We start from the raw sequence: 16399 nt of genomic DNA, 5'->3' as shown, positions 1-16399 counted from the left end.
ATCTTGTTCACACCATTTAGAAGGAAGCACAAGTATGGGCTCAAGCTGACAGTAAAGGGTTAGACCATTCTACAAGCTTCGGGCTTATAGAAGTTTGCTCCATCGAGGCGAAAGCCCGGAGGCGGCATCGAGCTATGCTCACAGAATGTCACCGATGGATACACGAGGAAGAATACGTCGACGCTCCTAAGGATTTGATTGTATTTTATCTTATTGTACAAGTGTGTTTGTATGGATATCTAATACTTAACATGTAGCCTTAGAGCAAGTACAATAGGATGATGTGGGCAGGTTGTAAGACTTAAAATAATATATTTATGATGAGTTAGATGAGACAGAATAGAAGAGAGAGAAGAAACGGGCTACAAATTAACATCCGGCTCTAACACGTTCTCCTATACACTTTGTGAGAAAGGATGGTGAGCCTTGTCTTACTAAAGTAATACTTATTTACATGGGAAGGTATTAAAATCAACCGATTGATTTTCTCTCCCTCGTAAGTCGCTTCCTCTGCGTGGCGCGTACCCCTGTGGGTCACGCACCGCTTGCCCCTCCTCGCAACCGACCTTATCTATTCCGTGCGTCACACGCCCTCCTCCAACTGTTCTTCTTCCTCTCTTTTCCCCTTTCTAATTTCTTTCTTCACCGCTCCGCCTCCTGCCATGATTGCGCATGCTTCTCTCTTTCTGCCTCTTGCAATGGAGCATCATTGGAGTTGCGGTGGGCCATCGGTGTCGCGTTGGAGCGCCGCCGTGTAGGTGTTCGCGCTCCAATGAAGCATCGTCGGAGCTGCGATGGGCCGTCGGTGTTGCGTTGGAGCGCCGACGTGCAGGTGTTCGCCCTCCGATGAAGCATCATTGGAGTTGCGGTGGGCCGTCGGTGTTTCGTTGGAGCGCCGCCGTGCAGGTGTTCGCGCTCCAATGAAGCATCGTCGGAGCTACGATGGCCGTCGGTGTCGCGTTGGAGCGCCGCCGTGCAGGTGTTCGGGCTCCAATGAAGCATCGTCGGAGCTGCGATGGCCGTCGGTGTCGCGTTGGAGCGCCGCCGTGCAGGTGTTCGCCCTCCAATGAAGCATCGTCGGAGCTGCGATGGGCCGTCAGTGTTGCGTTGGAGCGCCGACGTGCAGGCGTTCGCGCTCCAATGAAGCATCGTCGGAGCTGCGATGGCCGTCGGTGTCGCGTTGGAGCGCCGCCGTGCAGGTGTTCGCGCTCCAATGAAGCATCGTCGGAGCTGCGATGGCCGTCGGTGTCGCGTTGGAGCGCCACCGTGCAGGTGTTCGCGCTCCAATGAAGCATCGTCGGAGCTGCGATGGGCCGTCGGTGTCGCGTTGGAGCGCCGACGTGCAGGTGTTCGCCCTCCGATGAAGCATCGTCGGAGGTGCGGTGGGCCGTCGGTGTCTCGTTGGAGCGCCGCCGTGCAGGCGTTCGCGCTCCAATGAAGCATCGTCGGAGCTGCGGTGGGCCGTCGGTGTCTCGTTGGAGCGCCGCCGTGCAGGTGTTCGCGCTCCAATGAAGCATCGTCGGAGCTGCGATGGCCGTCGGTGTCGCGTTGGAGCGCCGCCGTGCAGGTGTTCGCGCTCCAATGAAGCATCGTCGGAGCTGCGATGGGCCGTCGGTGTCGCGTTGGAGCGCCGCCGTGCAGGTGTTCGCGCTCCAATGAAGCATCGTCGGAGCTGCGATGGGCCGTCGGTGTCGCGTTGGAGCGCCGCCGTGCAGGTGTTCGCGCTCCAATGAATCATCGTCGGAGCTGCGATGGGCCGTCGGTGTTGCGTTGGAGCGCCGCCGTGCAGGTGTTCGCACTCCAATGAAACATCGTCGGAGCTGCGATGGACCGTCGGTGTTGCGTTGGAGCGCCGCCGTGCAGGTGTTCGCACTCCAATGAAACATCATCGGAGCTGCGATGGGCCATCGGTGTCTGAACAGGTACATCAGTCTATCATGATTGGTCCGTTTCGACAAACGTTTGCCATGGTTTTTCACATGCTTGCCTTCCTGTAATCATCTCTAGAACTAGCTTCTCTGCCGTGGTGCAGCGGCCGGCCGGGGATGGCAAAGTTCCCAGGGTCTGCATGGATTCGACATCCACAGGAGATAAACACGAGAAGGTCCTTTCGGTTATACTCCCTCCGTTCTTAAATATAAGTCTTTTAAGCGATTTCACTAGGTGTCTACATACGGAGCAAAATGATTGAATGTACAATCTAAAGTATGTCTATATACATCCGTATGTGGTCCACTAATGAAATCTCTACAAAGAATTATATTTAGGAGGGGGTAGTAATATTTTCTTTTGACGGGTCAGCGAACGCAGCTTCGGTTTTTTAGTATAGCCCGCGGCGGCAGGCAGGCAGGCAGGCAGGGGCAGGCTCGGCAATTCGGGCGCGGCAGTCGACAGGCGAGGCCCCAAAGCCGGGCGTACGCACACGCACAGTACGTCCTGCTCCGGCCTCCACATGGCTACATCGATCGACTTGATGAGTGCGCCGCGGGGTCCGCCCGGTCCCCAGGCCGCGTCGCTTGCGCATGGCGCGCGCGCGCGATTCGAAACTCGGGAGAGCCCCGGGCGTTTCGGCACGCCCCGCTGCCCCTCGTCCTCTTCCTCGGTAGCTGGCGACCAGGTCAGGTCAGGCGATGGGGCAAACCCAAGTGTTTTAAAATAATAATTATCCCCGTCCGCGTTCGCTGGCAGGCCGGCGCGTGTCGTCGATTGAGCACACGTGGACCGTCCGCCGCGTGACTCGTCGCGAAGCAACGTCGCGCTGGAGCGACCAGAGCACGCACGCACGGACGTATGGTTGCGGTTGGTACGTCTGCCCGGACGCGTCGCGGCGCCTGGAGAACGCGGTGAGCGAGCGATCGAGCGAGCAGATGTGTCAAGCTGTATCAATGGACGGACGGCTGGTAGGAGATGTCGATCGATCGATCGATCGATTGATGGTGAAGCATCAACGGCTCGAACTATTACCGTCGTTAAACTCATGTGGCCGTGCGTCGGCACGCGCGTCGCCGTTACTAGTACTACTTCACAAGAATCACGACCCCGGAGGATACGGCCGGTTGCAACCACCGGCCTGGCGGCATCGTCGCCGTTGGTGTCTCCGTTGCCGTGATCTGCATGCCGCTGTTGCTTCCGGGCCGGCTGCCTCAAGTCAACGCCTCTGTGATGAACCCGTGGATCCATCGTATCGTACACACTCCAGCTCTCGTTGTCCCCTTTTTTTTTCCCTGCTTGAACTTGAATGAAAAACATCTCGAAGTCTTTGCGATATCAAGGCCCGCGACTGCGAAGGTGCCACGGTTCTCAAGGCCCACGTACGTTGCTGCGCCCAGATGGAAATCGAACAAACACGGGCCCAGTTGCGTGCTCCCGTCCCGCAGCGCACGCGCACGGGGCTTCGGTTTTTAGTCCCACCTCGCCCAGCCGAGGGCGTGGAGCGGGAGAGCTCGCTATAAAAGGAGAGGCGGGTGCGACCGTGTTCCATACTTACCTGGACGGGGTCGACGGGCGATCAAGAAGGCCCGTGGCCTAGGTTAGTGGCCCACATTGCACTTGGTGGGCGCGCTGGCCTATCATCTCCCCAAGTGGGAGAGTGAACGTCGTAATTTGTGCCAGAGGGGGTACGCGTTCGCGCGGCCCCTGCCAATTCCTGAAAATTAAATTTTGGTCCCTGGTTTACTACCGTTCCGGCGCATGTTTTTGCTTAGCTGAGCTTTAGAATTTAGCCCTTTTGGCCAAAGCGCCCTTTCATTTAAGTCCTCGTTCTGATGAACCGTTATTAAAATTGCTTAGCTGAGCTTTAGAATTTAGCCCTTTTGGCCAAAGCGCCCTTTCATTTAAGTCCTCGTTCTGATGAACCGTTATTAAAATTGCTTAGCTGAGCTTTAGAATTTAGCCCTTTTGGCCAAAGCGCCCTTTCATTTAAGTCCTCGTTCTGATGAACCGTTATTAAAATTGCTTAGCTGAGCTTTAGAATTTAGCCCTTTTGGCCAAAGCGCCCTTTCATTTTAGTCCTTGTTTTGATGAACCGTTATTAAAATTGCTTAGCTGAGCTTTAGAATTTAGCCCTTTTGGCCAAAGCGCCCTTTCATTTTAGTCCTCGTTTTGATGAACCGTTATTAAAATTGCTTAGCTGAGCTTTAGAATTTAGCCCTTTTGGCCAAAGCGCCCTTTCATTTTAGTCCTCGTTTTGATGAACCGTTATTAAAATTGCTTAGCTGAGCTTTAGAATTTAGCCCTTTTGGCCAAAGCGCCCTTTCATTTTAGTCCTCGTTTTGATGAACCGTTATTAAAACTCAAACCAGGACCATGCGAATTTTAAGGCCATTGTTTGCGCCTCAAAGGACCACACCCAACACAGTCGGCATGGGGTGTGTGGTGCAGACAGGCATGCCACTATGCGTAATAGGGATGAAAACGGAGCGAAAACGGACGGAACTGAGTGCTATCACATTTGTTTTCATATTGTTTTGCAGAAGTGGAAACGAATACAGAAACCCCGAAAATGGATACGGAAACAAATACCACCGGAAACAGACACGGAGCGAATACGAAACAGATACAAAAATGGAAGTGGGCGTCGACCAGAACTTTAGAACCCCTTGAATCATAGAGTAATACAGACAACAACAAGAATTAATGAATTGCTAACATGTCTACAAAATAATTTGATTATGTTAGCAACATATCCTAGTATTGTATTACTACATGACAATTGTGTATAGGGTCTAGCTGAGTACATATATGGTAGTATAAGTTAGGCCTCAAATGATGCATTATGCTCATCGTGTCATTGTGTGTTATTTGATGGTTGGGCTACAAAGCAGCCATAGGCCTATAGTAAAAATGGAAAATTTCATATTCACGGAAATGGAAAGTTCCATTTCCACATATGTTCCACCGGAAAACACTCTTTTGTTTTTGTTTCCGTTTTCACATTAAAAATTCCATTTCCATTTTTGTTTTGCAAATTTTCATTTCCGCTTTCATATTTCCTTTCCGTTTTCATTTTTCCTCCGGAAAAGCGGAAAGTTTCCACTCCATTTTCATCCCTAATGCGCAAGATCAGTTGGTTGATACTAGCACTACCTTTTTTTTCTATCAATGTGGATATCCTAATTTGTCGTCCATATCAAAACATGAACCGAGTGGAACAAGGAGTCTCGAATAGTAAAAGTGGGACGCACTGTGATTTCATGATGATGTCAATGCCCCATCAACAGAGAAGGATGTGTCATAGAAGGTGACATTGTAGTGAACGTTTGCGTCGTATAATAATAAGAAGTTGGTCAGTCGAGAACTTGCCCTCACCGAGGAACACAACCAACCACACAAAAACCATCTGACTGTCCTCAAACCAAGTTAGGCGTCTTCCTCTCACCGACGCCTCCTACCTTCATGTGCCACCTCTCACGTGCATCATCCACATAGTATCCTCGGGCCATTTGTGTCCTGAAGGTTGTTGTTGTGTTCCATTAAGCTCTCCTTTGCATATTTTTTATCGCATTTGTTTTGACTAAGCAAGTATTGCATATTTCTTTTCTTGTTAGTTCAAGTGTAATTTTTGAGAAGAATGGTGGAATGTTGGCTTTCATTCACTATTCATCTAAAGTAACAAAAATGATAAGCCTAGCTATATTATGATCTTTAGTATCTATAAATTCAAATGGATCCGCTTCGGCCGTAACTTGTCCACTCCCTACCTAGAGACCCAATGAGCCAGCTTCATATGTGATGCTGATATCGGTGAATATCTTACTGATTATTGAGAAATGACTAAGGAACGTTTGGATAGTTGATGTATTCCCATTGTTTGTATGCACCTAAGTTTCATTATTTGGGATTGTTTTTTCATAGTTGTTGCCCTTGGACTGTTGAACAATAATTTTATCAAGCAATGTAATATTTTGGGTATAACTATTTTTGTGATGATTGGTGAAACCTTATACCCTCATTGCAGGAAAATAATATTGGGAAGCAGTAGTGCCACTTCGTTTGTAGCTTTTGCTGATTTTCATGTGTTGTTGGTTATTTTCCATTTTTAGAAGTGAAGAAATATGCACCATCCACAATTTTCTCAGTGTTGAAGAATTATTATTTTTCTTCTGAATTAACCTTTGCTTAATTATGGACTCAAAATTTGTTGTGATGAATAATAACAAATTTGGACTAGCACTGTTTTCAGTAAAAAAGATTGGTGTTATCTTTCTACATATGAAACAATTGGCGAAAAATAAATAACAAATTCTTTTTAAAGTTTTGCAACGAACGAGGGACCTAGGCCTATAATTGGGTCAAGGGTGGCCCACATTGCCTAGGTACCCTCTAGGTGCCCACCTTACAAGGGCGCCTACACAACGCGACTTTGCCCTGCTGGGGCTCTTCTAGCGGTTTGTCCAGTCTCCGGTGCCTCCTGGTTTTATACGCCTCGAAATTTTTATCGTTTTATTGGTGAATTTTCTATGGCATGGAGATGCCGATCACCTCCAAAGGAGTTTTAGGCTAGGTGTGCGCGATCACCAAGGTAATCTCATTTGTGGCCAAGCACATTGGTATGATCATGTTGTACGGAGGTGTTTGTGATCATAGATGGAGTCCGACTCGCAGGTAGTATGGGTCTCCGGAACATCGTCATTGAAATAGATGCTATGGAAATTTTAACGTTGTGGAACTTTAGTAACTTTGGCCATTCTAAGATTGTTGTTGTGCTTCATGAAATTAAGGAGCTTTTTAGGGATTTCGTGTCATTTGTCTTATCTTATGTTGGTAGAACAGCTAATAGGCTAGCACACCTTTGTGCAATGCAAGTTAGCCCAGATAGAAGACGCTGCCCTTGGATAATCTATATTCCTAGATTTTAGAGACTTGTATATACAAGAACTACATCACCCCGTCTTGATCAATATCTTTGAATTGTAAATAAAAAGAGAAGAAATCCTTATCCTTTTTAGTGATGGTGAAATACTTCTATGACATAGTGATCATGAAATATTTATCTTCTACTCCCATAGTTTCTAAATATAAGTCTTTTTAGAGTTTTCACTAGAAACCTATATACAGATGTATATAGACATACATTAGAGTTAGATTCACTTATTTTGCTTCGTATGTAGTCCCTTAGTGGAATATCTAAAAATACTTATATTTAAGAACGGAGGGAGTATGACATAATTTTGTCAATTAATTTTGTTCAGACAAAGTGTGTCGATTAATTGTTATATATGCAACTTCTCCTGGGCCCGGCCCACAGGCTACACCAATTCTATTTGGGTATAGTGTTCAGCCTCCACCATTCCGAGACCCAGCCTACAACCCCAACGCCCAAACCCTTGCCGCTGGAGCCCTGACCTCGCCGCCGCTCGTCCGCTCGCACCACCGACGCCGGCGACCTCCGCGCCGCCCTGGTTCTCACTCTCGCTACGCACGCGCGGCTTCATTTGGGCTCAACATTCCGTGGTCACATTGCTGAGATAAGCACTCGTGGTACTGTTTGCAGATCTAGCATTGGCGACCTCAGCGATGGCGTCGCCGTCGTCGGACAAGCGGGACGAACTGCCTCCCTCGGAACACATAGCCGGCGAGCTTCCTCGCGACGCGCTGTACGAGATCCTGCTGCGTCTCTCCGCGAAGGATGTGTGCCGCCTCCGCGCCGTCAGCCCCTCGTGGCGCTCTCTCACCTTGGACCCGCTCTTCGTCAAGGCCCACGCGGCCCGCCACACGGGCCCGCTCCTCGCCACCACCTTCGTCGACGGCGAGTCCTGCGGCGTCAGCATCGTGGATCTGCTCTCCGGCGACGTCGTCAAGCGGATACGCACCTCCGACCCGCACCTGAGAGTGCAGCGCACGCGCCTCGACCGTGTGTGCCTTGTCGGAGGGCGCCAGCCTCTGGGCGTGCCTGTCACCCTGCTAGACCCGGCCATGGATGCTGTCGTCAACTCGTCGCATGCGTGCCTGAGAGTGCAGCGCACGTGCCTCGACCGTGTGTGCCTCGTCGAAGGGCGCCACCCTCTCGGCATGCCTGTGACCCTGCTCGACCCGGCCACGGATGCTGTCATCAGCTCGTCGCATGACATCTCGATGAAGTATGCAGGTTTGCTGAAGATGAAGAGCACAAATGTATACATGGAGTCATGCGTTTTTGGTAAAGTCCCCTCCACAGGAGTGTACAAGGCGTTCCGCTTCGTGGAAGCTCGCCCTCTGGTTGGCCGGCAGCAGCTATGCGAGGTGATGACTCTCAACGGCCGCAGCGCTGGGCGGTGGAGGGCAAGACCAGGACCTCCGGGCGCTGTCTTTTCCGATCACACGATGAAAAGCGCGGTCATCGATGGGGTTGTGTATTTCTTGATGGATTTTTCAGACATGGATCATGGATATTTGAGGGCGGTCGTCAAACCAGCCAGCATAGCTGCATTCAGCCTGGAGACAGAACAATGGATGCCGACGATCGACGGTCCGGAACAAGTCAGCAGCTTATATGACGAAGAAGATGTGCTTCCTGTCTTCGAGGACCCCGGAGCTGTGGGGATTCTTTCGATAACCAATTTGAATGGGTACTTAGTGGTGGCGCAGTTTCATCATAGTTTACATCAATCTATGGACCTATGGTTTCTGATGGATCATGAGAAAGGTCTCTGGGTTAAAAAGTACAGCATAGATTATTACCGTCGGGAGGATCTTTTTAGTTATCCTTTGCTGGTGTTAGATGATGAGAGGATTGTCTTTGTAATGCAATTAACAGGGCTCCTGCAGGTTTATGATCCAAAAACAGAAACTTACACCGATCTGTGGCAGTTGGAAGATTTCAATTCCATGTGTATTTACACAGGAAATCTTCTGAGTCAAGAGGTTCTGCTGAGGTGAGTACTAAATTTTTATGCACATATTTACCAGGGATGGGACGATATAAATGAGTTAAGCCTAGCCAGTTCTAAGTGTCATTCTCATTACACAATCATTTTTTCTGATTTAAGTTAAAACTTGACTTGGTAATGCCGCTTGCAGTTATGTAGCTAGTGGCTCACCCAGCTGATGATATCACAACTAACAATGACATCTAGTTGAATGTTGGTTTAAGGGTCAATAAGTAGACGTTGTAAGTAATAGCTGCTGATCAGTGCCGCACTGGAGTTCTGCAAAGGACCTTTAAAAAAGGATATACTGCCATCTTAGGGAAGAAACTGGCAAATATGAGTTGTAGGCTTATACTGATTGATTTTACTAGATTAATGTATTGTAAACCATAAGGGCTATTCGTCATTTTGATTCGTAAAGCCTATTTGGCTACTGTTATAAGCCAAAGTGGATTACGGATTCCTGGAGCCTATTATGCATTAATAGATATTTAAGTATAAACTAACATAGTCTAAGAACAACAACGCATGCATAGATTTTTGTTACTGTGGGTATTGTCAATATTTTCTCCCAGTCAACCTACGTAGCACGGCGACTGTTTCTTCAGCCACTCTTTTGTATTGCTGCAACTTATTATATGCTCTTGTTTATTGACAAAAGCTGACAAACAGGCAAGCTGGACAACAAAGAGCATTTCAACTATTATTTTTCTTTTTGCCTGTTTTAGCTTGAGGGGCAACATAGTTATTATCGTAAAGATAATTTTGAAGAATATCTTTGTAGGCTATCAGAATGTGACATACTAATAAGAGTGCCAGCAGTTTCACCAGGAGCTAAGGATGGCGTGTTAGTGGTATTTTATTGAAATAGTGCCTTATGATTTATACAAGAATTTTTTGCCTTGAATTATCCTTATTTGTCTAATAATGGTATCTAACATAACGCTGTATTAGGGCCATGTTTGGCATTGTGGAGGATTATGATATCCTGTTTGATTGAACAGCTTTTACATGTCTTGTCAGTTTTGAGTGTCATCTTCAGAGAAGGAGCTCAAAATTGTGTTTGAAATTTTTATGTATTAATCCTTCGCTGGTCAATGAGACTTATGATGCTGCCGAATCCTTGTACCCACCGTGGCATATTGGCGTACCACACCTAAATATATCGCATGCTTCACTCTTTGTTTGCTTTGATTTCTTATGTATCTGCTCTTTGTCCTTACAGGCCAAGCATTCTACAACGTGCACCATCCAAATAAGCGCCACTCCTTTACCTGATGACGATGTGCGTGTGCTGCTAATATGTCGATGAGGCCAGTTTGCTCAGTTGTGTTGTGTGAGCCTTCTTGCGTATCTTTATACCGTCTGCATGATCTACTTTGCTGTGTTTCGCTTGCATGTATGGATGGACCATGTATGACACTGTCCTGAAGGACTCTTAATCATCTATGCATCGAATGTCATCTCCCATTTTCTTTTCTGAAAGCAAGACCGAGGGTTTGACCTTTGTGACTATAATTTCAAAATACATTGCCTGCGAGTCTTTCTTAGGGGAGATAATGAATTTGCAAGAAAATTATAACTTTGTGGAATAATTGATAACTTGGAGCTAAAAAAAATATATCTTAAAACCATGTGGCAAGTAGAGACTGGTCCTTATTTTTTCTGTTGTGACCCTATTGGACTGTGGTAGAAAACTAACGCTGTCATATTGCAGAAATCACTGTAATTACTACTTGCATTGGTGATACGCACCAGATTTGTGTTACCTTGAACGACCATTCTTGTATTCCAGTAGCACAGACGCCATGAAGCTGCTTGATGATCAACCTGCAGGTTTACTAGCTAGTCACGCTGTAGAACTTTGAGCAGTATTTTACATGTCAAAAGCCACTTGTACTACAAATAGGATGTACATGTGTGTGCGTTAGTGTATGTGCATGTATATAAAAATTCGGGTTTGTACTGTGTTAGAAAAGAGCCACTTAAAGTGTGCCTCAAAAAAGAAAAGAAAAAGAGAAGCCACTTGGAGTGAGTATCACAAGCGTGGGCTAATCAAATCAGCACGAGGGAGACGAGATCGGCACCCAACCCACGCGATCGCCATTTCACGTGGCCGGACGGAATCTGAGGCAGACAGGCAATCCGGCGGGACCCACCTTACCGCACGCACTCTCTGGCCGTCGTCCTCCTCCCTGTTATAATCTCGTGTCATGAGTCATCTGGATCTCGCGTTGCTAGTTAAGCTAAGCTGCAGCCAGCCGCTCTTGTCCATCCTCCAGGTCGCACAAGGAGTCAAGGAGGGCGAACATGGCAGGGCAGGGCAGCTACAGCCGGCTCGCCGCCGACGAGGCCGCCGGGACATCCGCCGCTGACGACTACGACTCGAAGAAGCTCAGGCTGCTCGGCTACGAGCCTCAGCTGAAGCGCAACCTCTCGTACGTCGCACGCATTCACCCTCCATCCGATTCATTCTGAGCTTAATAATTAAGCGGGTGTTGGGCGTGCAGGCTGCTGTCCAACTTCTCGGTGACCTTCTCGATCGTGTCGGTGCTGACGGGCATCACGACGCTGTACGGGACGGGGCTGGGGTTCGGCGGGCCGGTGACCATGGTGTACGGCTGGCCCATCGCCGGCGCCTTCACCGTCGTCGTCGGCCTGGCCATGGCCGAGATCTGCTCCGCCTACCCCACCTCCGGCGGCCTCTACTTCTGGAGCGCCAGGCTCTGCAGCCAGCGCCGATGGGGCCCCTTCGCCTCATGGCTCACCGGCTGGTACGTACGTAACCTCGCTTCACTTGCTCACCCGCTGACTGTGTTGGTTAATTTGCTGTTGACCTCCCCTGGATTGAAATTCGAGTACGTGGCTCCCTCCTGCTCGTGCAATACTAGCAGTAGTACATTTAAATAAATATCCAAACACGTAAACTGTGGAGGAAACTGAAGCAACATTTCCACAGCCCATGCTGCACGTGCGCCGCTGAAAGGATCCCCTTTTTATTTTTTGAACAAAATTTCCTCGGCCATCCTAGCTGGCAGATTCCGTGACATCGTTATAGGGATAGGAGATGGAATAATCTTTTTTTTTTCACCCCATACAATCACATAAAATCTGCATTTGACGTTTTTTTTTTTGCGAGGGATCTGCATTTGATGGAATAATCTTTTTTTTACGTGGCGTGGGTTTTTGTGTCGTGTTCATGTGCTCGCTCCAGTTGCGTGCTTTGACCATGTGTTGCCGGCCACTACGAGTCCCCGTGCAATAAAATCTGATGATCTTGATTTTCTTCCGAGGAAAAATAACAATCTAATCTTGATTTTCTTTTGTGGAAAAATAATAATCTGATTTCAGTTTGATGATGACATGTGGTTGAATAGCAAGTGCAGTACTAGTAATATATGCTCTCTCCTGCAAAGGAAAAGTTATTATGTTGTAAAAACTATCCTATTTTCCCCTCGCGGTGCTGCGGAGATATAAAGATTAATTGCCGACGAATTATGCATGAACGGAAAAGTCTAAAGCAAAAAAACAACTATTTATAACGTAAAAGTATTCCATGGCGTTGTATGTGAATAAAGAGCATGCATGTACATTGTACCATAGAAGTTTCAACAATTAAATCGGGACATTCCGCAACCTTTAGAAAGTAAACAAATTAAATAATTATCCCATGTACTACATATGTCTATTAAAAAAAATTAACATGATGATATAGTTTGTATGGGCTGAAAAGTAATACTTATTCTGTACCTAAATAATTGAAATTGGAGAGAACTAGAATAGTTCTTTTCAACTATAATTGTTTAGGTACAGAAAGAGTATTAGTGGATGGTGACGTGGTACACTTGGTGAGGTGGGGGACTTGCATGAAGAGATAATTATTACAGATAATGATATATGATTTGCATGAATTGAAAAATAATGTTAATGGATGCTGACGTGACACACTTGGTTTGGTGGGGAGCTTGCATGAAGAGAGAATTAGAGATAATGATATATGATCATGGGTTGAAAAATAATGTTAATGGATGCTGATGGGGCACATTGGTGATGTGAAAGGCTTGCATGTTGAGAGAATTAGTGGTAGTGGGATCAACTATTTAGGTAGTGTATAAAATCATTCCATTTATTTATTTGTTTTAAGACAGCCTCTAATGATGTGGTGTTTTTTGTCTACTCCCTCCGCTGCATGCATTCAGGTTTAACATCGTTGGACAGGTAAATAGTCTCTGAACCTTGGTCTGTCTATCTGACGAATTTTTTTCTCACTCAGTCTGAAGTGACGGTAGAAAGGATTTTGCAGTGGGCAGTGACAACGAGCGTGGACTACTCGCTGGCGCAGCTGATCAAGGTGATCATCCTGCTGAGCACCGGCGGCAACAACGGAGGAGGGTACCTGGCGTCCAAGTACGAGGTGATCGCCATCCACGCCGCCATCCTGCTCAGCCACGCCCTCATCAACAGCCTCCCCATAGCATGGCTCTCCTTCTTTGGCCGGTTTGCGGCGGCTTGGAACATGCTAGGTAGCTGCCATCAGATTCGATTCTTTCTCTCTTATCGCCATCAGATTCGATTCGATACGATCCGATTCGATTTTCGTTGAAGGTAGTGAATAATTACATCGTTTGTACTGTACTTAGGTGTCTTTGTCCTGATGATTGCTGTGCCGGCTGTTGCTACCGAGAGAGCCAGTGCCAAGTTCGTCTTCACCAATTTCAACACCGACAACAACGCTGGAATTCACAGCCATGTCTACATCTTTCTCCTGGGCCTCCTGATGAGCCAGTACACGCTCTTAGGATACGACGCGTCGGCGCATATGGTAATTATATTATATATAAGCGAGCCACCAATAATCTCGTTCATGCAACTTGGTTAATTATATACGACTGACAGTGAAAGGTTAGTTAGTAACGCTTTTTTTGCTCATTCATGCGTGCCATGCAGACGGAGGAGACCAAGAACGCAGACAAGAACGGGCCGATCGGGATCATCAGCGCCATCGGCATATCGATAGTGGTCGGCTGGGGTTACATACTCGGGGTCACGTTTGCTGTCAAGGACATACCCTCCCTGTTGAGCCCCGACAATGATGCTGGAGGGTACGCCATTGCCCAGGTCTTCTACCAAGCCTTCAAGAGCCGCTACGGCAGCGGCGTCGGCGGGATCGTCTGCCTCGGGATCGTCGCCGTCGCCATTTACTTCTGCGGCATGAGCTCCGTCACGAGTAACTCAAGGTGGCTATCATCCTTCCTTCCTTCCCCCTGCTGGCTTATCTTGTTGGTTTAATTATCTGAAAAAAATGTCAGTCTAATTTCCATGTGTATGGTTTGATGGCTAGGATGGCGTATGCATTCTCGAGAGACGGGGCGATGCCGCTGTCATCCGTGTGGCACAAAGTGAACGAGCACGAGGTGCCCATCAACGCCGTCTGGCTCTCGGCTTTCGTCTCCCTCTGCATGGCGCTGCCGGTAATTAATCACACCAACCTCTTAATTTTGATTGACACCCAGCCCAGTCTAGTGTACAACTACATACTCCTGCAATTAATCCTGCTCTGATAAACCCTCTGCAGTCGCTGGGTAGCCTGGTGGCGTTCCAGGCCATGGTGTCCATCGCCACGATCGGGCTCTACATCGCCTACGCGCTGCCCATCTTCTTCCGGGTGACGCTGGCGCGGAAGCACTTCGTCCCGGGACCCTTCAACCTCGGACGCTACAGCGTGCTGGTGGGGTGGGTGGCCGTGCTCTGGGTGGTGACCATCACCGTGCTCTTCTCGCTGCCGGTCATGTACCCGGTGACCAGGGACACGCTCAACTACACGCCGGTCGCCGTCGGCGGGCTCTTCATCCTCGTCTTGACGTCGTGGGTCGTCAGTGCCAGGCACTGGTTCAAGGGACCCGTCACCAATTTGAGCGGCTAGCTTCAAAGTGTGTTGACGGAACGCCGTGGAGGATTACTTGTACGCTGCAGCTATATGTAGGCTGGTTGCATGGTTGTGTATGAGATTCTTAATAGAGGCTCATGGAATACAAAGGCCTTCCACATGAGGGACGTTGTAATTGTAATTACTTCATTCAACACGACCGGCCGGGAAGGCGCCGTGTTTTTTTATTGAATTTGGGGTAAATCATACAGTGTTTGCTTCGCGATAGATCTGGATTTTTTTTGCCACTTTCTTTCGGTGGCTTCGCAGATTTGTCACTTTCAAGAGTTCCTTAATTTGTATAACTGCCACTTAGGCTGTTGACAGTTTGATTGCTCCAAAAACTCCATATGACTCCATCTGTAACTTATAGTCCTTAGTCCTTTTCTTTTTATCACAGTTAACACTCGAACGAAATTAAGTTTAACTTACTCTAGTTTGAGCTCTTAACTTTCAGAGTATCCAACACTATCACATATCGATCACTGACCTACGTGAAAGTGAACAATACACATATTAGATGTCACACATAAGAGTTACCTGAACTCAACATCATCGTTCTTTCTTGACCGCCCGTGTGAAATTTGAAAGAATTTCATCATTGTTTGTAGTCATTTCGAGTCAAATTCGCAGTTGTCTCACCACATGTATGACCATCAAAGCCTTGGCCTGTCTTCATGTCCCGTACATATACCGCACGCCTCGCCGCTATTACAGCGTCGAGCCTCTGCTGTCCCGGTCGAGTCTCAAGGGTCGCGAACCCACACCACTCAACCCCCACTGCAGAGTACCACCGATCATCATCGATCGATGATGAGTATCACGTTTTCATCGGACCACCGGGCTCCAGTCCGAACGACGTGTCACTTGCTTTTCCCCGAGTAAACTCCTCTGGACTCCAGCTCCACCTTCAACCTGACTTCAGGATAGATGATCAGTCCACACCTGTGCCCCGTCGACCTTAAGCTCAATGTGCACACCAACTTAAGTCAACCCCTCAACAGAGTCTTGTCGAAGCCCACGTGTTTCCACGTTCGAAAAATCGATCACCATTAGTATCACGCTTCTATATCCTCATGTTGATTCTATCATTGTTTTCTGTACCAACCGACTCATGTCGATTCGTTAGAATATGCAGTCCGACCAGCAAACTCGTCCGTGTTAGAAATAATTAATATGTATTAATTATGTAATTAATCAATACTATGTCGGTTGTTTCTTGGCAACCTTCCCTTTTATAAACCGCCATGTACTGGATATAAATATCCCCAGTTTCCATCAATGAGAGATGATTGTTCATTGTATCATTCTCCTTCTCTTCTTTTACTCTTTACACGTTATCAACACTCTCTTTCCTGAGCGACCAGGCGAAAGAATCGGAAACGACAATGGATAGAATCATAGAAGTCAGTTTCCCCGCCGTTCATGGAGGCACATCGACGACTGTTGTTCCCAGCGCGGTTTCAGACGCCCTGATAGAAGTCAGTTTCCCCGCCGTTCTTGGAGGCGCATCGACGACTGTTGTTCCCAGCGCGGTTTCAGACGCCCTGCATCCCGGAGCGGTCCTCGGCTAGGAGCAAGGCCGATCTCCTCACAGGCATGCTAAATTGAAATCCATCAAGAACGG

At 47.8% G+C, this 16399-nt stretch overlaps 2 protein-coding genes and 1 non-coding gene across 3 annotated transcripts; all 3 read left to right on the top strand.

The window, feature by feature from the left end:
• Window positions 1–3479: 3479 nt before the first annotated feature.
• Window positions 3480–3640, top strand: LOC123445881. The gene has a single exon (XR_006631240.1). It is a non-coding gene; the product is annotated as a U1 spliceosomal RNA (small nuclear RNA).
• A 3651-nt stretch (window positions 3641–7291) lies between these two features.
• LOC123442824 lies at window positions 7292–10304 on the top strand. Its single transcript, XM_045118973.1, has 3 exons — window positions 7292–7400; window positions 7493–8852; window positions 10072–10304. The coding sequence occupies exons 2-3, from the start codon at window positions 7516–7518 to the stop codon at window positions 10103–10105; spliced, it is 1371 nt and encodes a 456-aa protein (XP_044974908.1). The 5' UTR covers window positions 7292–7400; window positions 7493–7515; the 3' UTR covers window positions 10106–10304.
• A 742-nt stretch (window positions 10305–11046) lies between these two features.
• Window positions 11047–15000, top strand: LOC123442823 (amino-acid permease BAT1 homolog). Its single transcript, XM_045118972.1, has 8 exons — window positions 11047–11284; window positions 11357–11620; window positions 13046–13064; window positions 13150–13369; window positions 13487–13668; window positions 13794–14083; window positions 14188–14317; window positions 14422–15000. The coding sequence occupies exons 1-8, from the start codon at window positions 11157–11159 to the stop codon at window positions 14767–14769; spliced, it is 1581 nt and encodes a 526-aa protein (XP_044974907.1). The 5' UTR covers window positions 11047–11156; the 3' UTR covers window positions 14770–15000.
• Window positions 15001–16399: the final 1399 nt, after the last annotated feature.

Source organism: Hordeum vulgare, chromosome 3H, assembly GCF_904849725.1.
Source record: "Hordeum vulgare subsp. vulgare chromosome 3H, MorexV3_pseudomolecules_assembly, whole genome shotgun sequence".
In the NCBI taxonomy this organism is placed as follows: domain Eukaryota; kingdom Viridiplantae; phylum Streptophyta; class Magnoliopsida; order Poales; family Poaceae; genus Hordeum; species Hordeum vulgare.
Note: the sequence above shows the minus strand (reverse complement) of the source record. Positions and strands in the feature narration are given on the sequence as shown.